The 26,934-nt window shown below is 40.2% G+C and overlaps 3 protein-coding genes and 1 gene segment (V, D, J or C); all 4 read right to left on the bottom strand.

The window, feature by feature from the left end:
• Positions 1 to 320: 320 nt before the first annotated feature.
• On the bottom strand, positions 321 to 3,428 carry LOC307143299 (uncharacterized protein). 5 transcript variants are annotated; one of them, XR_013818589.1, is made up of 6 exons: positions 3,246 to 3,428; positions 2,779 to 3,138; positions 2,346 to 2,684; positions 2,087 to 2,194; positions 1,667 to 1,794; positions 321 to 554 (listed from the first exon to the last, which is right to left on the bottom strand). XR_013818589.1 is itself a non-coding variant. In XM_079844769.1 (6 exons), the coding sequence occupies exons 1-6, from the start codon at positions 3,283 to 3,285 to the stop codon at positions 1,640 to 1,642; spliced, it is 1,002 nt and encodes a 333-aa protein (XP_079700895.1). In that variant the 5' UTR covers positions 3,286 to 3,428; the 3' UTR covers positions 321 to 1,639. The 5 variants fall into 5 exon arrangements, 3 of the variants coding, with proteins under 3 accessions (XP_079700895.1, XP_079700896.1, XP_079700897.1); XM_079844769.1 differs by adding an exon at positions 1,959 to 1,981 and having other exon boundaries at positions 321 to 1,771; XR_013818590.1 differs by having other exon boundaries at positions 337 to 554; positions 2,346 to 2,678; positions 3,246 to 3,417.
• Positions 3,429 to 5,161: 1,733 nt separating this feature from the next.
• On the bottom strand, positions 5,162 to 7,663 carry LOC307140888 (uncharacterized protein). 4 transcript variants are annotated; one of them, XR_013818294.1, is made up of 6 exons: positions 7,481 to 7,663; positions 7,014 to 7,373; positions 6,581 to 6,919; positions 6,319 to 6,437; positions 5,547 to 6,060; positions 5,297 to 5,435 (listed from the first exon to the last, which is right to left on the bottom strand). XR_013818294.1 is itself a non-coding variant. In XM_079840669.1 (5 exons), exons 1-5 carry the CDS (start codon positions 7,518 to 7,520, stop codon positions 5,923 to 5,925), a joined length of 996 nt encoding a protein of 331 aa, XP_079696795.1. In that variant the 5' UTR covers positions 7,521 to 7,663; the 3' UTR covers positions 5,162 to 5,922. The 4 variants fall into 4 exon arrangements, 2 of the variants coding, with proteins under 2 accessions (XP_079696795.1, XP_079696796.1); XR_013818295.1 differs by having other exon boundaries at positions 6,581 to 6,913; positions 7,481 to 7,652; XM_079840669.1 differs by having other exon boundaries at positions 5,162 to 6,060.
• Positions 7,664 to 9,509: 1,846 nt separating this feature from the next.
• Positions 9,510 to 17,886, bottom strand: LOC307118435 (uncharacterized protein; the record flags this gene model as incomplete). Its single annotated transcript, XM_079804043.1, has 6 exons — positions 9,510 to 10,280; positions 10,538 to 10,656; positions 10,806 to 11,144; positions 17,216 to 17,575; positions 17,679 to 17,760; positions 17,836 to 17,886. 6 exons carry the CDS (start codon positions 17,884 to 17,886, stop codon positions 10,143 to 10,145), a joined length of 1,089 nt encoding a protein of 362 aa, XP_079660169.1. The 3' UTR covers positions 9,510 to 10,142.
• An 803-nt stretch (positions 17,887 to 18,689) lies between these two features.
• On the bottom strand, positions 18,690 to 21,922 carry LOC307143340 (Ig kappa chain V region K29-213-like). The segment is given in 4 exons: positions 21,566 to 21,922; positions 21,141 to 21,470; positions 20,908 to 21,016; positions 18,690 to 20,575 (listed from the first exon to the last, which is right to left on the bottom strand).
• Positions 21,923 to 26,934: the final 5,012 nt, after the last annotated feature.

The following is a 26,934-nucleotide window of genomic DNA, read 5'->3' as shown; positions in this document are numbered from 1 at the left end:
GAATATAAGAAACAACCACTGGCGGTCTTAAAAACACTCTTGTGTGTGAAACTACTTTCTTCCATCACAGATTTAAATCTTAAATTTACATTTAAGCATAAAGAGACAAGCACAACCCTCCATTAGAGAGAGAGCGATTACCTGCCTTTAGAGCTTTCATTCTATGAGTCAAGTACATTTTCGTGAAAATAAATCACTTTGCCATGTCTGTGTGCACTAACTATCTCTCTATGGGACATGTCATTGATGTCATATTAATAAAATGTAAATGTAAATAGTTAGCCTATGTCTTTTGGATGGAATTAAATAACAAGTAATTTGGGGGTCTTGTTTGTTACATTTATTTTCATATAAAAGCAACAGAACTTAAATTACATCCAGTTTATCATCAACACAGCACATGAGCGTGAATCCCGCAATATCCTTTGATCTAATTGGTGTCTGATCCAATATGAGAAGAGAGAAGTGTCTGTAGTTGCACTTTTTTCCCTCCTCCCCTCACTGAAGCCACATGCTCTCACTTAAATTTAATGCGAGGGACATCCCAAACGAGCCTACAAGATGGAAGGAAGTTAGCGAGGGAAGGGCATAAAAAATTTAACTTAAAAAACCCAGATCTCATACCAATGATTTACAACCACTAGTTGGCAGTAGAGACCATGTGTTAAATTGAGAATTCAGCAAGTTCCTCTTTAAAGAATTCTTGTTAAAGACTAACTAACTAAATGCTAATGCTAACTAATGCTTTTCCAGGGAACTATACCTTATACATGCATCCATCATTTGAGTTGAAAGCAATGCAACACATAAACAGGCTATTCATTTAGTAGATGCCAATGAAGCATAGCCTACTATACACATGTGATTCATAAGGAAACTGTACAATGGAACATTTCATAACACTAAAGTTAATGATATACAGAGTAACTTTTTGAGCAATGTTGCCGTCAACGGGCAACCAGGTGAGTCACAGGGCCCATGACCGATCGGAAGTATCCAGTATGGAAATGTGTTACCCACTCTCAATGGAAAAGTGCCCAAGCAACATCGCTCAGCAACATTGTTCAAAAAAGTTTTCCCGTGTATCATCACCTTAAGTTCCAAAGTTGTCTAACAACATACATTCATTAATTCACAAAAATATAAATGAGCACACAAAACTTACTTTCCTTATCCTTACTATGCCAAACAAATTCATATGGCCTAGCTATCTAACAATGCACAGTACAAAGCCAGTAGAATACTTTAACATAAATACATTAAAAATATATTACAATCCATATTTGGATCACATTGTTAGCTACTGTTATTTTAGGTAACAAAACACTTTCAGAGCACTTAATTTTAACAATTAAATAACACTTATATGCTTGAAATATAGGACATTTAATTACACATATAACACATTAATTTTTAAATCACATTAAAAACAGTAACAATGCTGACCAAAGGGCTGTATAGTTCAATGGCAAAAATAATGAATAAAACAGACAAAAAAAAAACATGAATAAAATCAATAAACTCATTAAATAATGTATTAATGTATTAATGACCAAATTATTTAACCAAATTAAATGTATTGACCTCAAATATGTTGTTATAAGATCATGATGAAAACATTAAACAGTTCAGCACTCATCTAAACCTCTGGATGCTGTGATCTGACCTGAGCGTACAGAGACTGATCCTGAATGACCGTTGATTTGGTCCTTCTAGTGTTCAGAGGTTTCTGACCAAAACTAATGGCTGCATAATTCATGCTGTCTTCATTCTAATATCAAGAGAGAGAAGACACTCCAATTATGAGAGGAAAATTACACATGATGTGGCATAATATACGCCAACATTTAAAAAAAAAACCCTGACAAAAAATGTATTATCTAATATTAAATTGATAAAACAAATACATTGATAAAGATTTGAAAAAGATCTCAAATGGAAGATAATTGTGCACTTACCTGATTCTCTTGAGGTGCGGGCACTTTGGGAAATTAAGAAACAGTCCTATTATAAATGGTGGTTATGTTTTTAAATTTTATAAAAATTTTGCATTACTATAACATTAATTTTATTCAGAAAGTATTACCTTTATTCTGACCCCTGCATAGTTTTATTCCCAGAAAAACAACAAGAGCCAAAAATATGATGTTTGAAATCCCAAGAGCAAGAAGAGTTGGATTCACATCACCACTCACTGAAACAAAATTCATTTTATTTTCTTTGAAAACATTTGAGATAAGTTTGTTATCATGTACTCCTGTATATGAATCACATGCTTTCCCAGATAGGAGAGATAAAGCCAAACATTTCAACATTTCAAGCCAGACATTTGCATTTCATCTTACCTCTTATATTTAGTTGAGCTCCTTTTCCAAACAGTATCTCTCCACATGCGGCCACAGCGCAGTAGTAAATCCCAGCATCAGAGTGACTGATGTTGCTCTTGAGGAGATTGTAGACGCAGCTCTGCGTTTGAGACTCACTGCTGTTCTTACACTGACCGTTTCTCTCTCCTTTGGTGTAAAGGACTCCTTGAGAGTCTCCCGAGCTTTGTCTGAACCAGTAGACGCTGTGTTCTCCAGCACAACTCTCACTGAAGATGCTGCACTGCAAATTCACAGAATCCCCTGGATGAAGCGCGTCTATCAGAGACTGATGAAGAGTTGTGTGTTCTACGGCTGCATCTTGACAAAAGGACATAAAAGAGTCACTTGATAGAAAATGCAAGTCAATCAACACAATTCCCACAAAGCAAAAATAACAAGCAAGAAAACATACCTCTGACTAGTAATCTAGTGCCTGCACCCATTCCAATTTTCCAATATGATGCAACTACACAGTAATATGTGGCTGAGTCTGAAGACTTTGTCTGTAAAATGGTCAGATTAAAATGATAGTCTCCTTTGATAAGATTAAAACGATTAATTTTCTCAAAGTCCTTATTCCAACTGGGTTGTTGATTACGATATGAATACACAATTTGTAAAGATTTTCCTTCATCCGTCTGTTTAAACCATGCTGTTGAGTCCAGAAACTCTGAAGAGGTGCAAGTAAGATTGACATCCTCTCCAGCTCGAACTATTTCTACATCTTCCTGAACAACATCCACATTATTAGTGGACACATCAGAAGAGCAGACTGCAAAAGAAAGCACACATTAGATAACTTTAGAGTTGAATGTGTTATATAGTGTTAAATAGGTGAGTTGTTTAATGTTTAAAAAGCATAAACATAGGTATATTCACATATTGTTGAGGAAAGCAAAAGAATGAAGTAATATCTCATGATCAGTCGTCTTCCAAAATTATCCTGAGGCTTTGAAATCCCCTGAAAAAGCAAACGAATGAGCACACTATCACACACGCTAAAGAATAAGGGTAGATCACTAGACCATGTGTCAACCGGTCTCTGCTTCAGTCAACTGAGGCACATGTTCACTTTCACCTTAACTTTTCTGCTTAAGTTTTCTCACACACCGTTGCCACATCAAAATGGCTAGAAAAAATTTAACCCAACCTTCTTTCCATTGCTCCAAAAACATCTCTCCTTTATAAAGAAAGATATTATAAATACTATTGCTTAGTTGCCCAATTTAGAGCAACCATAAAGTTGGCCTCTCTGAAAACTTTCTGGTTAATATATTGTTTTATGGCTACTACAAATGCATAATGTGTTTTGACAGAAAAACAAATGCAGGAAATAAGAAGCATGTAAACAAACCTTTTAAGGGCCACACAATAAAGTGCAAGTTTTTGGTAGGCCTACCGATGATGAGCATTCAAGAATTAAATTTTTTTAAATTAATTTAATTTAAAATGAGAAATTTAATTCAATTAAATTAATGTTTTGAATCAAGTGGTTGGCAGATGGCCAGGCATGATCAAGTTTATCTTGGATTTATGAATGCATGATTTATGCATGCACGCCTGGTCCATATTTGCACACTCTAAGAAAAGTTCATTAATAGGGCCCGATGTACTGTGTTAAAGAACTTTCTGTTGAAACTGTTGATGTTTCACAATTTTTTTAGCCATATTCTGAAGTACACATTAGATTGTATTGTTTATACAAAAGAGTATGTGTGGTCAAACTATTTATTGTACATTTCATAATAACATGAATATAGGTTGTTGTTGTACTTTATCAAGAAATGTATTTAACTTTAAGGTGCTTAATTATAGCAAAAGTAATCAAAGTCTTAAAATAAAATAAAATAAAATAGCAAAAATGTAATAGACTACCCAGTCAACACGTGAGATCATGCGTGGATTACAGCACAACACACGATTCTCATACTGTGATACACACAGGGGTGTGAGTAATATGTGAGCTCAATGTGAATTCAAAATGTTGAGCAGGTTGAGAGGAGGCAGTTAAAATGTCGGTCACCAGGGGGACGCACTTCCTGTTTCTCAACGCTGAAAAGCATGTATCCTGCAGGATTTGTTTGCAAACCGTTCGTTCTGGACAGTTGTGTGTGGAATTGTTCCACTGGAGAAATGGTAAGTGGTCTTTTTAATTGCTATTCACATACATATGATATTATAATGCCAATATGCACTGTGGCCTGGTCCTGTGTTAGCAGAGTACTGGCACACGTCCAGGTACATGTGAACCAGCCGTCTTGCCAGCTCAGGTGTGGAATCACACCAGTCATCAAACTGTTGCACTGACATATTTCTCTCTGGGTTTCTAGGATGTGTCAAGTCTTTCCAAGGGGAAAATAAATAAATCTCAAACATTTCCCCCCAGAAAATGTACCCTTAAAGGGATAGTTCACCCAAAAAGGAAAATTAGCCCATGATTTACTCACCCTCAAGCCATCCTAGGTGTATATGACATTCTTCTTTCAGACGAATACAATTATAATTAAAAAAAAAAAATTCCTGGCTCTTCCAAGCATTATAAAGTGAATGGGTATTTCTGTTTTGCTAGTTATTTTAGTTTATAAAGTTTTAAATATGAATATTTTTCTGACACTAACGCACTGCTTCGCTTCAGAAGGCCTTTATTAACCCCCCGGAGCCGTGTGTAGTCAAATAGAAATATTTTCTGTCAAATAGATATAGTCAAAAAATGTGTGAAATATGTTATGCAATCAAAAGAGAACACGTAAGTAGTTTTAATTTCAGTTTATGTTTTTATTTTATTTTATTTTTTTATGTGTTTAAATGTTTTTAATATTTTAAGATGAAATAGCATATTTGCTAAATGAAGAGTCTGTTTGGATAACTGTGTTACATTGTCACTGACACTGAACATGCATTAAGTATAAAAAAAAAAAGGACACGGATATAGAAACAATAATGGATTTTGTTTAATGTTTTGTTTTTTTTACTTGCACAACAGAAATGTGAGGCTACTCCTATTACATTATTACATTTTTTTGGGGAAAATTAAAGGCATGTACACTACCAGTCAAAAGTTTGGACACACTTTCCCATCAAAGAAAATGGGAAAGTGTGTCTAAACTTTTGACTGGTAGTGTATGTAGATATCACAGAACATGCATCACTTTACATATAACAACATTTAAAGAGTTGGACAACTACAGACAAAAATCTGGGGTCTGGTTTCTGTTCTATACAAATGGCCATATGTGCAACTATAAGTAAAACTCAAATAACATGATAAAAATGTAATGACATAAATCAAGTTAAGTCAACTTTATATAGCGCTTTTTACAATGCAGATTGTTTCAAAGCAGCTTCACAGTGTTAAGCAGGAAAATAACGCAACAGATTTTGATTCGGCTCTGGAGAAAACAGTGATGTCAGAGTATATGAAAAAGACTTGCAATGTGACATTAATTGTTGCAAATCTGTATACGTGTATATGTGTGTTATACAGCAGTACTGAAAATATACAGTATATAAGTTTTATCTCAAACTTCTACAGCATTTAGGCTTGAACTGGAAACTGTTACTTCTGTTTTGCGATTATAGGCATTCTTTCACTATAGATGCTGTATGACACAAGAGAATGTTCTTGAGAAATCTTTACTTTGAGTCCATTTGCAATGAAAGAATTGTGAGCAGCAAAACTCAGAATGTCTTCACCCTATAATAATGCAGAAAAAGAAACAAACGTCAAAGAAATGACTTACTATAAGCTTTTGATTAATAATTATATGATTTTAATTAAAAAAACTAGATACTTACTTGACTCTCTTGAGGTTTGTGGATTGTGGGTGAATAAGAAAAAAAAATATTAAAGAGGCAATCAAATATAATATTCCTGTGGTGACAATTGTTGCATTTCATAAACGTGTTTATATAAATACTGTATATGTGTTATCAATGTGTGCTAAACAGAAACCTTACCTTTATTCGGATTCTGACATAGTTTTATGGTCAGAAAAACAGCTAAAGCCAAAAACATCAAAAATATGATGTTTGAAATCCCAAGAACAAGCAGGGTTGTATTCACACCACTCACTGAAATGACCAAACATTCAAGACATAATTCATATTACTCATCGTAGATTAGTCTTATTTTTACATTGGGATCATTTTCCCCAATATATGATTTAAATGCTCCTCCTGAGAGGCAAAATCAAATATCTCAACAAAAACCTTACCTCTTATATTTAGTTCAGCTCCTTTTCCAAACAGTATCTCTCCACATGTGGCCACAGCGCAGTAGTAAATCCCAGCATCAGAGTGACTGATGTTGCTCTTGAGGAGATTGTAGACGCAGCTCTGCGTTTGAGACTCACTGCTGTTCTTACACTGACCGTTTCTCTCTCCTTTGGTGTAAAGGACTCCTTGAGAGTCTCCCGAGCTTTGTCTGAACCAGTAGACGCTGTGTTCTCCAGCACAACTCTCACTGAAGATGCTGCACTGCAAATTCACAGAATCCCCTGGATGAAGCGGGTCTATCAGAGACTGATGAAGAGTTGTGTGTTCTACGGCTGCATCTTGACAAAAGGACATAAAAGAGTCACTTGATAGAAAATGCAAGTCAATCAACACAATTCCCACAAAGCAAAAATAACAAGCAAGAAAACATACCTCTGACTAGTAATCTAGTGCCTGCACCCATTCCAATTTTCCAATATGATGCAACTACACAGTAATATGTGGCTGAGTCTGAAGACTTTGTCTGTAAAATGGTCAGATTAAAATGATAGTCTCCTTTGATAAGATTAAAACGATTAATTTTCTCAAAGTCCTTATTCCAACTGGGTTGTACATTACGATATGAAAACACAATTTGTAGAGATTTTCCTTCATCCGTCTGTTTAAACCATGCTGTTGAGTCCAGAAACTCTGAAGAGGTGCAAGTAAGATTGACATCCTCTCCAGCTCGAACTATTTCTACATCTTCCTGAACAACATCCACATTATTAGTGGACACATCAGAAGAGCAGACTGCAAAAGAAAGCACACATTAGTTAACTTTAGAGTTGAATGTGTTATATAGTGTTAAATAGGTGAGTTGTTTAATGTTTAAAAAGCATAAACATAGGTATATTCACATATTGTTGAGGAAAGCAAAAGAATGAAGTAATATCTCATGATCAGTCGTCTTCCAAAATTATCCTGAGGCTTTGAAATCCCCTGAAAAAGCAAACGAATGAGCACACTATCACACACGCTAAAGAATAAGGGTAGATCACTAGACCATGTGTCAACCGGTCTCTGCTTCAGTCAACTGAGGCACATGTTCACTTTCACCTTAACTTTTCTGCTTAAGTTTTCTCACACACCGTTGCCACATCAAAATGGCTAGAAAAAATTTAACCCAACCTTCTTTCCATTGCTCCAAAAACATCTCTCCTTTATAAAGAAAGATATTATAAATACTATTGCTTAGTTGCCCAATTTAGAGCAACCATAAAGTTGGCCTCTCTGAAAACTTTCTGGTTAATATATTGTTTTATGGCTACTACAAATGCATAATGTGTTTTGACAGAAAAACAAATGCAGGAAATAAGAAGCATGTAAACAAACCTTTTAAGGGCCACACAATAAAGTGCAAGTTTTTGGTAGGCCTACCGATGATGAGCATTCAAGAATTACATTTTTTTTTTATTAATTTAATTTAAAATGACAAATTTAATTCAATTAAATTAATGTTTTGAATCAAGTGGTTGGCAGATGGCCAGGCATGATCAAGTTTATCTTGGATTTATGAATGCATGATTTATGCATGCACGCCTGGTCCATATTTGCACATTCTAAGAAAAGTTCATTAATAGGGCCCGATGTACTGTGTTAAAGAACTTTCTGTTGAAACTGTTGATGTTTCACAAATTTTTTAGCCATATTCTGAAGTACACATTAGATTGTATTGTTTATACAAAAGAGTATGTGTGGTCAAACTATTTATTGTACATTTCATAATAACATGAATATAGGTTGTTGTTGTACTTTATCAAGAAATGTATTTAACTTTAAGGTGCTTAATTATAGCAAAAGTAATCAAAGTCTTAAAATAAAATAAAATAGCAAAAATGTAATAGACTACCCAGTCAACACGTGAGATCATGCGTGGATTACAGCACAACACACGATTCTCATACTGTGATACACACAGGGGTGTGAGTAATATGTGAGCTCAATGTGAATTCAAAATGTTGAGCAGGTTGAGAGGAGGCAGTTAAAATGTCGGTCACCAGGGGGACGCACTTCCTGTTTATCAACGCTGAAAAGCATGTATACTGCAGGATTTGTTTGCAAACCGTTCGTTCTGGACAGTTGTGTGTGGAATTGTTCCACTGGAGAAATGGTAAGTGGTCTTTTTAATTGCTATTCACATACATATGATATTATAATGCCAATATGCACTGTGGCCTGGCCCTGTGTTGGCAGAGTACTGGCACACGTCCAGGTACATGTGAACCAGCCGTCTTGCCAGCTCAGGTGTGGAATCACACCAGTCATCAAACTGTTGCACTGACATATTTCACTCTGGGTTTCAGGATGTGTCAAGTCTTTCCAAGGGGAAAAAGAAGTACATTCTCAAACATTTCCCCCCCCAAAAATGTACCCTTAAAGGAATAGTTCACCCAAAAATTAAAATTAGCTCATGATTTACTCACCCTCAAGCCATCTTAGGTGTATATGACATTCTTCTTTGAGTCGAAATGTCGAATACAATTATAATTAAAAAATGTCCTGGCTCTTCCAAGCATTACAAATTGAATGGGTACTTCTGTTTTGCTAGTTATTTTAGTTTATAAAGTTTTAAATATGGATATTTTTCTGACACTGATGCACTGCTTCGCTTCAGAAGGCCTTCCCCGGAGCCGTGTGTAGTCAAATAGAAATATTTTCCGTCAAATAGAAATAGTCAAAAAATTTGTGAAATATGTTATGCAATCAAAAGAGAACACAAAAGTAGTTTTAATTTCAGTTTATGTTTTTTTTTTTTTTTTTTTTTTAAATTGTTAAATTGTTTTTAAGATTTTAAGATGAAATAGCATATTTGCTAAATGAAGAGTCTGTTTGGATAACTGTGTTACATTGACACTGACACTGAACATGCATTAAGTATAAAAAAATACAGAAACAATAATGGATTTTGTTTAATGTTTTGGTTATTTACTTGCACAACAGAAATGCGAGGCTACTCCTATTATATTGTTACATTTTTGGGGGGACAATTAAAGGCATGTACACTACCAGTCAAAAGTTTGAACACTTTCCCATCAAAGAAAATGGGAAAGTGTGTCTAAACTTTTGACTGGCACTGTATGTAGATATCACAGAACATGCATCACTTTTACATATAACAACATTTAAACAGTTGGACAACTACAGACACAAATCTGTGTTCTGGTTTCTGTTCTATATAAATGGCCATATGTGCATGCAAGCAACTATAAGTAAAACTCAAATAACATGATAAAAATGTAATGACATAAATCAAGTTAAGTCAACTTTATATAGCGCTTTTTACAATGCAGATTGTTTCAAAGCAGCTTCACAGTGTTAAGCAGGAAAGTAACGCAACAGAATTTGATTCGGCTCTGGAGAAAACAGTGATGTCATAGTATATGAAAAAGACTTGCAATGTGACATTAATTGTTGCAAATCTGTATACGTGTATATGTGTGTTATACAGCAGTATTGAAAATATACAGCATATAAGTTTTATCTCAAACTTCTGCAGCTTTAGGCTTGAACGGGAAACTGTTACTTCTGTTTTGCGATTATAGGCATTCTTTCACTATAGATGCTGTATGACACAAGAGAATGTTCTTGAGAAATCTTTACTTTGAGTCCATTTGCAATGAAAGAATTGTGAGCAGCAAAACTCAGAATGTCTTCACCCTATAATAATGCAGAAAAAGAAACAAACGTCAAAGATAAGACTTACTATAAGCTTCTGATTAATAATTATATGATTTTAATAAAAAAAATAGAAACTTACTTGACTCTCTTGAGGTTTGTGGATTGTGGGTGAATAAGAAAAAAATATATAAAAAAGGCAATCAAATATAATATTTCTGTAGTGGCAATTGTTGCATTTCATAAACGTGTTTATATAAATACTGTATATGTGTTATCAGTGTGTGCTAAAAAGAAACCTTACCTTTATTCGGATTCTGGCATAGTTTTATGGTCAGAAAAACAGCTAATGTCAAAAACATCAAAAATATGATGTTTGAAATCCCAAGAACAAGCAGGGTTGTTTTCACATCTCTCTCTGAAATTACCAAACATTCAAGACATAATTCATATTACTCATCGTTGATTAGTCTTATTTTTACATTGGTATTATTTTCCCCAATAGGCCTATATGATTTAAATGCTCCTCCTGAGTGGCAAAATTAAATATCTCAACAAAAACCTTACCTCTTATATTTAGTTCAGTTCCTTTTCCAAACAGTATCTCTCCACATGTGGCCACAGCGCAGTAGTAAATTCCAGCATCAGAGTGACTGATGTTGCTCTTGAGGAGATTGTAGATGCAGCTCTGCGTTTGAGACTCAATGCTGTTCTTACACTGACCGTTTCTCTCCCCTTTGGTGTAAAGGACTCCTTGAGAGTCTCCCGAGCTTTGTCTGAACCAGTAGACGCTGTGTTCTCCAGCACAACTCTCACTGAAGATGCTGCACTGCAGATTCATAGAATCCCCTGGATGAAGCGGGTCTATCAGAGACTGATGAAGAGTTGTGTGTGCAACGGCTGCATCTTGACAAAAGGACATAAGAGGGACACTTGATAGAAAACGTCTCGGTTACGTATGTAACCCTCGTTCCCTGAAGGAGGGAACGGAGACGTACGTCGGAACTGACCGACGAATTGGGATCTGTTTCAGAGACCAATCTACTTCGAGTGTATTAAAAACGAGCCAATGGACATTGGCATGCGGTGCACGCATTCCACGCACCGCCCCGCATTGCGGGTATAAATACGGAAGTGGAAGTACCGCATATTGTTTTCAACTGAGGAGCCGAGAAGAGTGGCTCGGGCCTTCAGCTGAAGCACAGCACCTGGCGACGGGACGTACGTCTCCGTTCCCTCCTTCAGGGAACGAGGGTTACATACGTAACCGAGACGTTCCCTTTCAGTCGGTCACGTTCGACGTACGTCGGAACTGACCGACGAATTGGGATCCCTACCAAAACGCCAGGGATGCTGGCCCTTCCAGCGCCCTGCCTGAGCTCGCTGGACCACTCCTAAGTTGGAGTGGGAGTCAGGGCTCCCGGCAGGGAAGGACAGTCACTGCTGTTCCTGCAAGACCCACTCAGCGTGACTATTGGATAACGCTGGGAAAGCGTGCCCGTCTCGGGAGATGGTACGCTGCGGAGCCACATTCTTCAATGGAAGGAGAGGTGGAAATACACATCAGGACTAACCTAACCTAGGGTAGTGCAACTATGGAAAATCTCTGGGGTGGACCCAACCTGATCCCAGGGGGGGAAGAACACATCCCAGAGATGACAGAGCGGGCTCTGTCGAGGGAAAGACACGGGGCTAACCGAGCAGGGTAGCAGATACCGTGGAGAATACACATATGGGGTAGCCGTGAGGGGACCGCAACATATGGAACCCAGCCTACACACACGTTCCACAAGCATACGGGTGCAGGCCTGGCGCCAGACGGCCGCAACGTCTGGCACCGCAGGGGTGACGGAGGAACTCACAGGGTTAGCCGTTTCCGGGGAACACAACTGGAGCAAGAATAGACGCACGTATCCGGCCCGGAGGCGGGAGTGGCGTTGCAAGCCGACACTAGAACGGGTACTTAGCGCTACTGGCCCTGGGGGGCGAGGATGCGGGAAGATACCGGCTCTACACGGAGGCTATAAAATCTAGCGAACGTGTTAGGTGTCGCCCAGCCCGCAGCTCTACAAATGTCTGTCAGCGAGGCACCTTGAGCCAGCGCCCAGGATGAAGCAACACTCCTTGTTGAGTGTGCTCGCACCCCGAACGGGCAAGGTACGTCTTGGGACTGGTAAGCCAAGACAATGGCATCCACTATCCAGTGGGCCAACCTCTGCTTGGAGACAGCCTTTCCCTTCTGCTGACCTCCGTAACAGACGAAGAGCTGCTGTGAGGATCTGAAGCTTTGAGTCCGGTCAACGTAAGCGCGAAGAGCGCGGACGGGACATAGCAAAGCTAGGGCTGGGTCTGCCTCCTCCGAAGGCAGCGCTTGCAGGTTCACTACCTGGTCCCGGAAGGGAGTGGTAGGAACCTTGGGCACATATCCAAGCCGGGGGTCTCAGGACAACGTGAGAGTTGGCCGGCCCGAATTCTAGGCACGATTCGTCGACCGAAAGCGCATGCAGGTCCCCCACCCTCTTGATTGAAGCCAATGCGGTCAGGAGGACTGTCTTCATGGACAGGATTTTTAGCTCGACTGACTGCAAAGGTTCAAATGGAGGACCCTGGAATGCTCTAAGCACCAGGGCTAAGTCCCAAGAGGGTAACGAGGTAGAACGAGGAGGATTTAGTCTCCTCGCACCTCTGAGGAACCTGACGATTAAGTCGTGCTTACCAACGGATTTACCGTCTACTGCATCGTGATACGCCGCTATTGCAGCGACGTACACTTTGAGGGTGGAGGGTGACAGCCGCCGCTCCAACCCATCCTGCAGGAAGGAAAGCACAACATTAACCCTTCTAACCCTTTAGAAAGAAGGTCCTTCCTCAGGGGAATCGGCCAGGGAGGGGCTGTCGCGAGGAGTGAGTTCGGGGAACCAGGTCCGGTTGGGCCAATAGGGCGCAACTAACAAGACCTGCTCCTCGTCCTCCCTGACCTTGCACAGGGTCTGTGCAAGAAGGCTCACTGGGGGAAACGCATATTTGCGTAGGTCCCGGGGCCAGCTGTGCGCCAGTGCATCTATGCCTAAGGTACCTCCGGTCAGGGAGTAGTACCACTGGCAATGGGTCGACTCCGGGGAAGCAAACAGGACTACCTGCGCAACCCCAAAGTGGTCCCATATCAGCTGGACGCTCCGAGGGTGGAGTCGCCATTCGTCCGGAGGTGTCGACTGGCCAGAGAGCTCGTCGGCTGTCTGGTTCAGCGCACCTGGAAAGTGAATAGCACGAAGTGACCTCACAAACTTCTGACTCCACAGGAGGAGATGGCGGGCGAGCCGGAGCATGCAACGGGAGCGTAGACCACCCTGACGGTAGATGTACGCAACGGCCGCAGTGCTGTCCGAACGGACCAGTACGTGTGTGCCCTGGAGCGGTTTCTTGAACCGGGCCAGGGCAAGACGTATCGCCAGAAGCTCTAGGCAATTGATATGCCAACGTAGTTGGGGTCCCGTCCACAGTCCCGAACCTACGTGCCCGTTGTACGTGGCCCCCCAACCCGTGGAAGAGGCATCCGTGAACACCACAGCATGCCTCGACACCTGTTCTAAGGACACACCGGCCCGGAGAAACGAGGGGTCAGACCACGGGTTGAAGGTTTGGCGACAGTAAGGAGTCACTGGGACCCGGTACTGACCGCTGTGCCACGCCCATCTCGGGACTCGGTCGTGTAACCAGCGTTGAAGCGGCCTCATATGAAGCCATCCGAGCGGCGTTACCGCGGCTGCGGATGCCATATGCCCCAGGAGCCTCTGAAAAAGTTTCAGTGGGGCCGCTGTCCTGCCATTGAACGTATTCAAGCAGTTCAACACTGACCAGACGCACTCCGGAGTGAGGCGCGCCGTCCGGCTGACCGAATCCAGCTCCATACCGAGACAAGAGATCCTCTGCGTGGGACAGAGTTTGCTCTTCTCTCGGTTGACCCGAAGTCCCAACAGGCTGAGGTGACTGAGCACCATGTCCCTGTGTTCGCACAACTGCTCCCGAGACTGGGCGAGAATAAGCCAGTCGTCAAGATAGTTGAGTAAGCGAACGCCGCGTTCTCTGAGCGGAACAATGGCTGCCTCTACGCCTTTCGTGGAGACGCGAGGCGACAGGGACAGCCCGAAGGGCTTCAGGTCGATCGCTGCGAACCAATCTTGGGGACGGATGCACTGAAAATTGCGTTTCTGCATTAACATCTTGAACGGGAGCTTGTGCAGGGCCCGATTCAAAATGCGCAGGTCCAAGATTGGTCTTAACCCACCACCTTTCTTGGGTACAATGAAGTAGGGGCTGTAGAACCCCGACCTCATATCGGCTGGAGGAACCGGCTCGATCGCGCCCTTCGCCAGCAGGACATCGATCTCTGACCGCAAGACATGGGCATCCGAGCTCCACACTGAGGTGAAGAGGATGCCCCTGTACTTGGGAGGCCGGCGTGCGACGAATCGCATAGCCGAGTCTGATGGTACAGATGAGCCAGCATGACGGTCCGGGGAGGCCTTTTAGCCAGGCCCCCAGAGACCGAACAAGCGGGATCATCGGCACCACAGACGTACCCGGGGTGAGGCAGCGAGGTGGAGCACTCAGACCCGACTCGGGAGGCCCGGAGGCGGCCCGGAGTGTTGTCTGAGTACTCCAGGTGGGGCAGAGTGTGGGTGAGAAGGCCCGGGGGCGTCCTCGGTGCCCACACTGCTGCCCCCTGGCGAAGGGGGAGAGGGGAGGAAAGGAGTGGCAAGGCCCGGGGGCGTCGCACACTGCCAACCTGACCCTCTCAGAGCCCAGGGAGGGAGGAAACTGCTCTGAGAATGTGGGTACCGCTGGACTCCGGAGAGCCAGCGGCAGGACCGAACCGAAAAAATATTCTCCCCCCGGTCCTCCTCCGGGGGAGGGAGGGGTGCGGACACCTTCTCCCCGAGCAGCTTGCCATCTCGCTGGGCTGCCCGTTCCAGGGCCGCTCGCCCATGTGCTTGCTAGCGGACTCGCGGTATCCTGGACGGGTTGGGCACATCCCCTGCGCCCGGCCACCTGCTGCCCGGGTGGAGGCTGCTGCTTGGCTTAGCAGGGGCGGAGGCGGACGCAGGGGGGGCACCCTCGGCGACAAGCAGATGGAGGTGCTGCAGCCGACGACTGGGTGGAGGCAGCAGCTAGTCATCGGGGCAGGATGTTTTTTTTTTTTTTTTTTAAACCTCCATCCACTTCTGGGCCACCGAGAACTGCTGGGCGAGTTCTCGACAGCGTCGCCGAAGAGGCTAGCCTGACAGACAGGGGCGTTGAGGAACCGAACTCTGTCAGGCTCACGCATATCTGCCAGGTCTAGCCCCAGCTTCCTGGACCACTAACGTGGACATCGCCTGACCCAGGGAGCGTGCAGTGACTTCTGTCACCCGGAGAGCGAGGTCCATCACTGCACGCAGTTCCTGCATAACCCCTGAGTCAAGACTACCCTCGTGCATGCAGGAAAGAGGGTAGTGAGAGAGCGAAAAAATTCATACAGATTATGGCCCTTTTGGCGTTCCATATTTTGACACCAAAAGCTCCACACTGCTAAATTCTTCCAATGCACATCCAGGCAGCCACCCTGGAAGGCATGGCTGTCAACACTGAATCTGATTCAGCATGAGCACACACTATTATAGTGGGAAACTCAGCGTCATCATCTCCAGCGCATAACAGCCCTCTCTCCGATGCAGCAATTGACATCTGTCCTCTGCCAGAGCCACAAATGAAATGCTGGGTCCCCCTTTTTTTTTTTTTTTTTTAAAAAGGACCAGCAATCCCATCTGGGCTACCAGCAGGCATGAGAGACAGTGGGCGTGGCCGCCAGACTCGACGGCACACGGCACGCTGAACGCTCAAGCCCCTATTAAAGGGGCAGGACGAACAACGCACCGACGTGGCCATGTCCCCATGAGAGAACATGAACCACCCACGAACAAAGTCTCAACATGCTCATGATGCGATAGAGGAGTGGGGGCCCGAAGAGATGTACCCGGCGGGGATGCCCCACTGTAATCCTCAGGTCACCAAGGCTTATTAACCAAAATAATCCTTTTCTGGAGCACCAGAAAAGAAACTAGATCAGGGAATAAGCAAAGGGACTCAACCCCGTTTGAGGTTTCATAGTCTGGACCGCGCATCTAGAGAGCGCCGAGTGACGCGCTGGGTTGCCGTGGCAACCCCCGCTGTCAGCCGGCGCTCGACGGCACACGGCGCGCTGAACGCTCAAGCCCTTACGAGAAAGGGGAGACGAACAACGCGCCGACGTGACCATGCTCTCCTGAGAGAGCATGAATCACCCACGAAAGCAATCTCACATGTTTATATGTGAGAGAGATCGTGGCCGTCAAATGAGGACAGGAAACAACCGCATCCAGAAACACACGGTTTGAATGACATCTTGAAAAAGACGCAGGGTCAAACCGTGTTGCTCTTTTAGTGATAGAGAGAAGAGAGAACCGCTCCAACAAGTGCCGAGGCACACAGGGGAATAGCCGCGGCTCACAGTGGTTTAAAGGTGCAAGCCCACTGTTAGCACTCAGAGGAAACGCCCAGCGAACCGACAGATTTCTTCTGCTCGCGACCACCGCTGTAAAGCGCCGTCACACCGACACTGGAACAGGTAAGCTGATCTTCTCGTAGAGACTCGTTTAGTTTGTGTAAACACACTCTTCGTAGGAACATGTAAGTTAATGCTCGGCTCCGAAGTTGAAAGCAATATGCGGTACTTCCACTTCCGTATTTATACCCGCAATGCGGGGCGGTGCGTGGAATGCGTGCACCGCATGCCAATGTCCATTGGCTCGTTTTTAATACACTCGAAGTAGATTGGTCTCTGAAACAGATCCCAATTCGTCGGTCAGTTCCGACGTACGTCGAACGTGACCGACTGAAAGGGAACGCAAGTCATCCAACACAATCCCCACAAACCAAAAATAACAAGCCAGAAAACATACCTCTGACAAGTAATCTAGTGCCTGCACCCATTCCAATTTTCCAAAATGATGCGGCTACACAGTAATATATGGCTGAGTCTGAAGACTTTGTCTGTAAAATGGTCAGATTCAAACTATTATCTCCTTTGATAAGATTAAAACGATTCATTTTCTCAAAGTCCTTATTCCAACTGGGTTGTTGATTACGATATGAAAACACAATTTGTAAAGATTTTCCTTCATCCGTCTGTTTAAACCATGCTGTTGAGTCCAGAAACTCTGAAGAGGTGCAAGTAAGATTCACATCCTCTCCAGCTCGAACTATTTCTACATCTTCCTGAACAACATCCACTTTATTAGTGGACACATCAGAAGAGCAGACTGCAAAAGAAAGCACACATTAGATAAGTTTAGAGTTAGATGTGTTATATAGTGTTAAATGAGTTGTTTAATGTTTAAAAAGCATAAACATAGGTATATTCACATATTGACGAGGAAAGCAAAAGAATGAAGTAATATCTCATGATCAGTCGTCTTCCAAAATTATCCTGAGGCTTTGAAATCCCCTGAAAAAGCAAACGAATGAGCACACTATCACACACGCTAAAGAATAAGGGTAGATCACTAGAGTGTGTCTTTACCATGTGTCCATCGCCCTCTGCTTCAGTTAACTGAGGCACGTGCACTTTCATCGTTTTCTCACATACTGTTGCCACATCAAAATGGCTAGAAAAAATTGAAACATCTTCCGTTGCTCCAAAAAATATCTCTCATTTATTAAGAAATTATTTATAAATACTACTGCTTAGTTACCCAGTTTTTTTTAGTAACTAAAGTTACTCTCAAAGGACTCTCTGAAAACTATCTGGTTAATATGTTGTTTTATTGCTACTAAAAAACGCATTATGTGGTTTGACAGAAAAAAAGCAGGAAATAAGATGGTTCAAAGCAGTATGTAACCAGAAAACAACCCTTTTAAGGGCCCCACATTAAAGTTCATGTTTTAGTATAGGCCTACCGATGATGAGCATCCAAGATATTTTTAATTAATTTAATTTAAAATAAAAAATTCAATTCAATTAATTTTTTTAAATCAAGGGGTTGGCAGATGGCAAGGCACGATCAGGTTTAACCATATTGGATTTATGAATGCATGATTTATGCACGTCTGAGTCATATTTGCACACTCTAAGAAAAGTTATTTAAAATAGGGTTAATGAATTTTCTGTTTCACAGATGTTTTAGCCGTATTTTGAAGTACATATTCAATTGTATTGGGTTTTAGGGTTAATAGAAAATCTGTAAATGCCCTGGCAGAGAATTACAAGTTCCTTTTTCCATTTTCTTCCGATTTTCTTTCATTTCATATTAGTTAATGCGAAAGGTGCACAATGGATTTAGTTGTTTATGTTCATATTTAGACTGAGATAAACCCTAAATCTGACTATTTGTAACGTTGTGGTGTGCACAGGAACAGGCTGAGGACTCCAAAGCTCAGAATGCAAACTTAAACTTTAATAATGTTTCTAAAGGAACTCAAAACAGGCTATGTGCATCCAGGTTAACAGAACAGGTTACAAAACCGCAAGGCAGGGAAACATAACATAACATAACATAACATAACATAACATAACATAACATAACATAACATAACATAACATAACATAACATAACAGTGACTAGACAAAGACTGAAGGTGAGAGTGTAACTTAAGTAGTGAACAGAAACGAGATAATTAACAAGACACAGCTGACACAAATGAACTAATGAGGGTAACCATGGAAACACAGAAATGGCGGGAAAAAGAACAAAGGAACATGTGGCAAATTAAAACACAGGCAAAACAGACTAAACATGTGACACTATTATACATCTATACTATTTGTAAAAAAACAAAACAAAACAAAGGCAAATAAAAAAAAATACATTCATTTTATGCTACTGCGAATTAAGCCATCACATGGGGAAAAAGTGCAAGAAGGAATAATTCACTTGAAACAGTATACATTATACAAAACAGCATTTCACAGTGAATATGGCATCATGTTACAGTGCGTCTTACGTCACAGCCAACTTGCATACAATAGAACTGACATTTCAAATAGGTTTGCAAACTTTAAAGCCACCAACAAAAAAATTACAACTGCATTGTTTAAACTTGAATCCATTGTAAGCATTCGAGAAATTAGAAAACCCACAAAAAGCGCTTATTAATGATTATATGAAGTGAAATTTGGTTTAGTAAATTCATGCAGAACTGTTAAGTTCATATATTACTTACATAATAAGTTAAATTCTGCAAAGACATATCTGAAAGACTACACCCACCAGGTACAAATCAAATGGATTCACTTTTTTGGCACAATTTGTTTATACACTAACAACGTCTGCACAGTATCAGAAGTAAATACTCATATATAAATAAACGAGAATAAAAAAGACAAAAAAAACAAAAACGTCTAGGTTACGAACCCTGAAAGAGATAGCGTACACTCTAAAAAAAAAAGTTGGGTTGAAAATGGACTAACCCAGCAACTGGGTTGTATTAACCCAGCATTGCCTTGCATGTGTTTCAAAAATTTGGTTTCAAAAATATGTAAGTAACCTAATCTAGCATAAAGTCAAAAAAAGTACCAAATATGTTTTTGTTAAATGTGTTAGTGGAAATATGTATATATAAAAAAGAAATAGCATATTTGCTAAATGAAGAGTCTGTTTGGATAACTGTGTTACATTGACACTGAACGTGCATACAGCAAGACACAGAAACAACAATGGATAAAGCAGATTTTGTTTCAGTTGTTTACTTGCACAACAGAAATGTGAAGCCACTCAGCCACTAAATTATATTGTTGCATTTTTGGCAGGAACATTAATAATGTATATGAAAGAACATGCGTTGTTACATAAAACACAATTTAAGCAAAATTACTTTGTAAGTTAAAAGTCATGTCTTACATTTGTACTACAAACACGGAATTTGTAGAATGTGATTTGAGAAATTATCATCTTATTTTAGATACTTTAAAGTATAAAAAAAGAAAAAGAAAAGTGGTTTCTGGTTTCTGTTCTATATAAATGTCCATATGTGCAAAACTCAAATAACATGATAAAAAGGCAATGCCATTACAGAATATATGAAAAGACTTGCAATGTGACATTAATTGTTGCAAATACGATGTGTACAGTAAAGCATGTTTTATCTCATAAACTTCTGCAGCTTTAGGCTTGAACGGGAAACTGTTACTTCTGTTTTGCGATTATAGGCATTCTTTCACTATAGATGCTGTATGACACAAGAGAATGTTCTTGAGAAATCTTTACTTTGAGTCCATTTGCAATGAAAGGATTGTGAGCAGCAAAACTCAGAATGTCTTCACCCTATAATAATGCAGAAAAAGAAACAAAGACAATGTCGCATAAAAACCCCCGAGACCCATTCGCATAATCATTTGTTCATGATAAGACTTACTGTATGCTTCTAAAAATTACTGTATATTATTTGAATAACAAAAAAACAACAACAAAACTAGAAACTTACTTGACTCTCTTGAGGTTTGTGGATTGTGGGGGAATAAGAAAAAAAATTAATTAAAAAGGCAATCAAATATAATATTTCTGTAGTGGCAATTTTTGTATTTTTATAAACGTGTGTTTATATAAATACTACATATGTGTTATCAGTGTGCGCTAAAAAGAAACCTTATAGAAACTTACCTTTATTCGGATTCTGGCATAGTTTTATGGTCAGAAAAACAGCTAAAGTCAAAAATATGATGTTTGAAATCCCAAGAACAAGCAGGGTTGTTTTCACATCACACTCTGAAATGACCAAACATTCAAATTACTCATAGTAACTTAGTCTGCATTGGTATTATTTTCCCCAATATATGATTTAAATGCTCCTCCTGAGAGGCAAAATTAAATATCTCAACAAAAACCTTACCTTTAAAATTTAGTTCAGCTCCTTTTCCAAACAGTATCTCTCCACATGTGGCCACAGCGCAGTAGTAAATCCCAGCATCAGAGTGACTGATGTTGCTCTTGAGGAGATTGTAGACGCAGCTCTGCGTTTGAGACTCAATGCTGTTCTTACACTGACCGTTTCTCTCTCCTTTGGTGTAAAGGACTCCTTGAGAGTCTCCCGAGCTTTGTCTGAACCAGTAGACGCTGTGTTCTCCAGCACAACTCTCACTGAAGATGCTGCACTGCAAATTCACAGAATCCCCTGGATGAAGCGCGTCTATCAGAGACTGATGAAGAGTTGTGTGTCCAGCTTGAAAAGTGACATAAAAGAACAGAAATAGTAAGGATAAAAAAATCAGATTGCACAAATCAAACAAAGGTAAAATAATAAGCAGTGAAACTTACCTTTAAAGATTAATCTAGTGCCCGCACCCATTCCAATGCTGTAATATGATGCGACTACACAGTAATATATGGCTGAGTCTGAAGACTTTGTCTGTAAAATGGTCAGATTAAAATGATAGTCTCCTTTGGTAAGATTAAAGCGATTCGTTTTCTCAAAGTCCGTATTCCAACTGGGTTGTTGATTTATATATAAAGACACAATTTGTAAGGATTTTCCATCATCCGTCTGTTTAAACCATGCTTTTGTTGATTGCAGAAGATTTGAAGCGGTGCAAGTAAGATTGACATTCTCTCCAGCTCGAACTACTTTTACATCTTCCTGAACAACATCCACATTATTAGTGGACACATCAGGGAAGCAAACTGCAAAATGAAGCAGGTACATTTAATATTTTGTTTAATAGGAAAGATTTAAGGAAGAAGTAGTAAGGATTTAAAGAAGTATATTTACCTGTTGAGAAGAACAAAATTATTAAATAATATCCCATGATCACTGGTCTTCCAAAATTATCCTCATATTTTAAATTCTGCTTGGGGAAAAACACACACTAATGTACCCAAAACACACCCTTCACCCCAGGTAAGTGATAGAGGTAGATCTGTATACTGTCTGTATCATTTGTCTTCTAATTTCTGCTTCAAACAAATGCACTTCTGTCGTATTTATTTACGGCTGTAAAAGCTGATTGGTCACTTGAGAAGGGTTTGGAATTAAGCGAAAACCACTTCTGTGACAGTCACATGTGACAGCCAATCAACTGATGCTGTTGTGATGAGTGAACTGCTTTTTTAAAAGTTTAAATGTGGAAATAATAAGGAAAACTATATAATTAAAATATTAACAAATATTTATTTAGCTATTTTCACAAATAAAGTATCTTTTCCTGATACATAATAAAGTGTTTTAAAACAGCTTTACTGAAAATCACAGACCAAGGCAGCAAGACACAGTTCCTACACTGTAACTGAATCTCATAAATGCTAAGAAAAAAAAACTGAATTCTGATTTATTTGAAGTTACGGGAAATATGATTTCTGTTGTAAGTTATATTTTAAAGTTGGCAGATGGGTCAGATCTGAGTGCTGGTAATTGTATGTCACTGTGTAGTTTCCAATGAGACTGACCCCTGTCCTCTGTTTCTGTTTTCACACGTCTTTCTGTTTTCACACCTCTTGCAACCTGCAGTAAAACCACAACATGTTAAAACCCAACTACCCTTCCATTACAAAAAAAAGACAGACAACGATTAACAGAACAGAAGTTCTGCATGACATTTGATAAACTGCCGACTGCATATAACTAAAGGTGTAAATAGCAATGCCTTGCATCTGTATGTACATATGTGGTTAATGTCTGAATATTTTGTTAGTATCATAAGAGCAAAAACAGGAAATGAGTCTCTTCACAGTTGTATGTAACAAAAAATGGCCTAATGCCGTGACTATTTTTGTGGGTGAAGTAGCACTAGACATGACAGATTTTTATTCATTTTAAAATTATTATTGCAAATACATATTTTTTGTCTTTCACCATAAATTTCAGAGACTTAAATCTTAACCATGACAACCACTCATGTGTGCACTTGTTTAGGCCTTAAAATCTTTAAAGTCAGAAGTTTATGGGATACGGATTTGTAATTTCAGCACCAAGGACAGAGACAAAACGGATTTTGCACTGCAATACATCATGACCTAACATAAATCTCTGCATTTTTATATTGAGGCAGAAAACAGGCAGACACAAAGTTTCAGAATTTTGATTGTAACAAAAGGCTCACAAATGAATATTGGTTCATAAGTGCAGCACTTTAATAAAATAAACGCAAACATCTTCCGACAAATCTTCCTCCACGCAGTGAACCGGGATAGCTATGAAAAGCATATTTAATGTTTCACAAGCTTTTAATATGATATACTTAAAAAAAAAGATATACTTCCACTGCACAATATCTCAACTGGTTAATCTAAAGAGCCTTAAATACATTTAATGTGCAGAGTTTGCAAAGTTGCAAAGTTAATGTTAATGTAACCAAGCCATCATAAAATACTACACGCACAACCCAGACACCAGATCAAAGAGATAAGCACTTCAGCTACATTGTGTTCACAGAAATAATGTATTTCTTGCCCACTAACAGATTCACTATTTGGATTTCATTCTTAAAACCCATGATCATTTTGGGCCCTGTTTACTCCACTATCACACTATCAAACTTTGAACCGCAGACTCAGACTCTGTCCATATAAGGAGAAGATGTGACTCTGGCTGTCAGAGACGAGCTGCATCATTTCCTGTTGCATGAGAGGCAGGAAGAAACTGATCATTGCAGAGCGAGAGTTGCTGGGGTGAATGTCAGCGGATTCACTTTCAGCATTTAAAGTGTATCACTATTTTTATTAATGTCTTTTAACTTTTTGAAGCGCAATATACTGTGTGTATATATATATATACATTATATATACTCACGCACATACACAGGCTTGTAACTTTTTGAAGTGTAAAATGAGATCTGTTTGCATGCACATGTAAGCGTGACACATGCACTTCATGGCTAAAGCAGTTTCCTACCCACAAGACTGACCTCTGTTTCTTTTTACTGCACACTTTGAAAAGAAACCACAGAAACAACAATCACACAGTCAACCTATGAACTTTTGCTTTCCTTCGGTAGAGAAAAAAAAACAGAAAAGTTGAGGCCTAAGACTTACTCAGTTAGCCTACTCAGTAGTTTGAGTTATGACAATATGATGAGGTTAAATATATAATTGTACAATCTGAAATATATATATCCATTAAATATATAATATTAACGTGTCAGTCTTTTTAGTCTGTTATTGTGGTTTTAATTGTTTGTTGAAGTGTTATTTTTTGTGGATTCAAGTTCAGTAGAAGATGGGTATAAGGTAGCCTGGATGCCAGCCGAACTTAGCTCCGCCCACAACATTTGAGGTCGGGAAGTTCGGTCTGGACTTGATCCGTTGTGGAGCAACTATGCTCAAACCAGAGCTGTTCGGACCAATCAAATTGTCAGGGCGGGCTTTATACGATGATGGACATATGATCAACAGTAACGTAATCATCCACATCACCAAAGAGCACTTGGGTTGAATTTGTTTACAACAAAGATGTTCGTATATGCATCACCTTTACTATTTCTCTCAAAAATGATGATCGTGTTGGTAAGTACTCCATGTATCCTTAAATTCTTTTTACAACACCGGTAAAAATGGTGTACACTCTTCTTCTTCTTCTTCTTCTTCTTCCAGCGTGCGTGCAGTTGAGTTCTGTTGACAACTATGCGTTGCTCCGTTGCTCTGATTGGTTTTAGGTCTATCCAATTGAGTGCAGAGGCATTTTCTTTCCTGGTTCGGTTGAAACACGCCCCATAATCAATAAGCTTTACAGTGATAACAGAGAATTAATGCAACAAGATTGTTTTGGCTGTACATCAGCTCTAGAAGAGAGTCATTGTCCAGTTTAGGTAAGTTCAGCATTGATTAATTTCCATTGTAAAAAAAAACATTAGTTATTAATTTAGGGGCAGTTTACCCAACACCGTTCTCAACTGAAAACAGAAAACTTTTGAAGAGCTCCTATAATGACCTTTTACAAGATGTTAATGGGGTGATGAATTGAGAAATCAACTTTCCCTTGAGCTTTTGATATATAAGAGGTCATGGCAAATATAAGAATATCCTGTAAGTTTCAGAGCTGAGAACTTTATTGTTAGTCAAAGGAAAGCTTTTATAGACACCAGACCCTGAAAACGATCTTGTGCTTCACCCTTACATCTTTGCACGACGAAACACCGCCTCTACAGAATAATAAGCACGTGTAATTCAGTAGCCCCGCCCACCGACTCATGGAGCTGGTCGGATTGCGCTAGCCAGCAGCAATAAACATGCCGAGGATATCACAATATACACGTGCTATTCCTGGTTGTGGAAGAACACAGTCGCTGCATAAGCTTCCTTCGGATCCTAATATTAGGAATATGTGGTTGAACTTTATTTTTAATGAAGTTCCAGCTCATGTGGGGATTTGCAGACATATTGAGATTGAAACACAATGCTGTGCCTTCTATATTGGACCCGACAGGAATGGTGCAGCACACTTGTGTGAGTAAAACATGTTTTTTATACGTGATAGTATTGCATTGTTACAGATCGTTTCATATGTGTACGATTGTGTATTGATTATGTGTAGAGAGACTTGTTGTAACGTAATGTGTGTGTCCGCGCGAGTGAGAGTGTGTCCGCGCGCGCGTGTGTGTCCGTGTGTCTCCGCGCGAGTGTGTGTGTATCTCCCTGCGTGTGTGTGTGTGTGTGTGTATGTGTATGTGTGTGTGTGTGTGTGTGTGATTTAGTGTTTGTTTGATATTTTGTGAGTTCTCTGAGCATTTCCCCAAGACAATTCCTGGGACAGACGGTAGCTGAAGCTCATTAAATATGCAAATATTATCCAATCCTAGCCGTGGGCGTTTACTTCCAAGTCTTCAGTTCAGCACGCCCATCAAATCCTAGTGTTTTTCAGAGAGCCTCAAAACCAAGGCAGAAAATAGCCTATTACTTATTCATTATGATGTTTTTGAATGTAAAAACCACATAAACGCCATAAGTTGACCTCAGACAACAGTATAAAAAAATTAAAAAAGCCAGGTCATGACCCCTTTAAATAAGTCTCTGATGTCCCCAGAGTGTGTCTGTGACGTTTTAGCTCAAAATACCCCACATATAATTTTTTATAGCATGTTAAAATTGTCACTTTTTGAGGGTAAGCAAAAATGCGCCTTGTTTGTGTTTCCCTTTGAAATGCAAATAAGCTGCTTCTCCATGAACCCTTTCAGGAAGAGGGCGGAGCTTCAAGAGCTTGTGTTAGCAGCTCTGATTACCTCATGCAGACATGCACTGAAAACATCTAAAACTGTTCAGGCTTTTATGTTCAAACCAGTCGAATGATGGAGAGACTCAAGAAGTGACAACAAGTAGAATGCAACAGGAAGTTTCTGAATGGTTAGTTGATGAATTTATGTTGCTGATGTGGAGTTAACTATCTTCAATTCATTGATTAGCATGTTCTGTCATGATAATCTAAATCACTCGTGTGGGAACTGTTGTAAAATGCACAGAGCCAGAGAATATCTGCTGCATGAAGAAAGAACAGGTATAGTTTAGTTTTATTACGGTTATAACTTATGTTGTCATCTTGCTTTTATGACATGCTACTGCATTTGTGTTATGTACTGTAGTGTAATAAATGTGAAAAGACGGATGCGACAGATTGAGCAGACTCCTAAATGTGCTCTACTACAACAACTCTTCCTCTTCTCAACATGGCCTTACCAAAGTTTTCTGAGAATGCCGATGTT

Source organism: Gobio gobio, assembly GCF_949357685.1.
Source record: "Gobio gobio genome assembly, chromosome: 2".
Lineage (NCBI taxonomy): Eukaryota > Metazoa > Chordata > Actinopteri > Cypriniformes > Gobionidae > Gobio > Gobio gobio.
The sequence above is the reverse complement of the archived record's forward strand: the minus strand, read 5'-3'. Positions and strand labels throughout refer to the sequence as shown.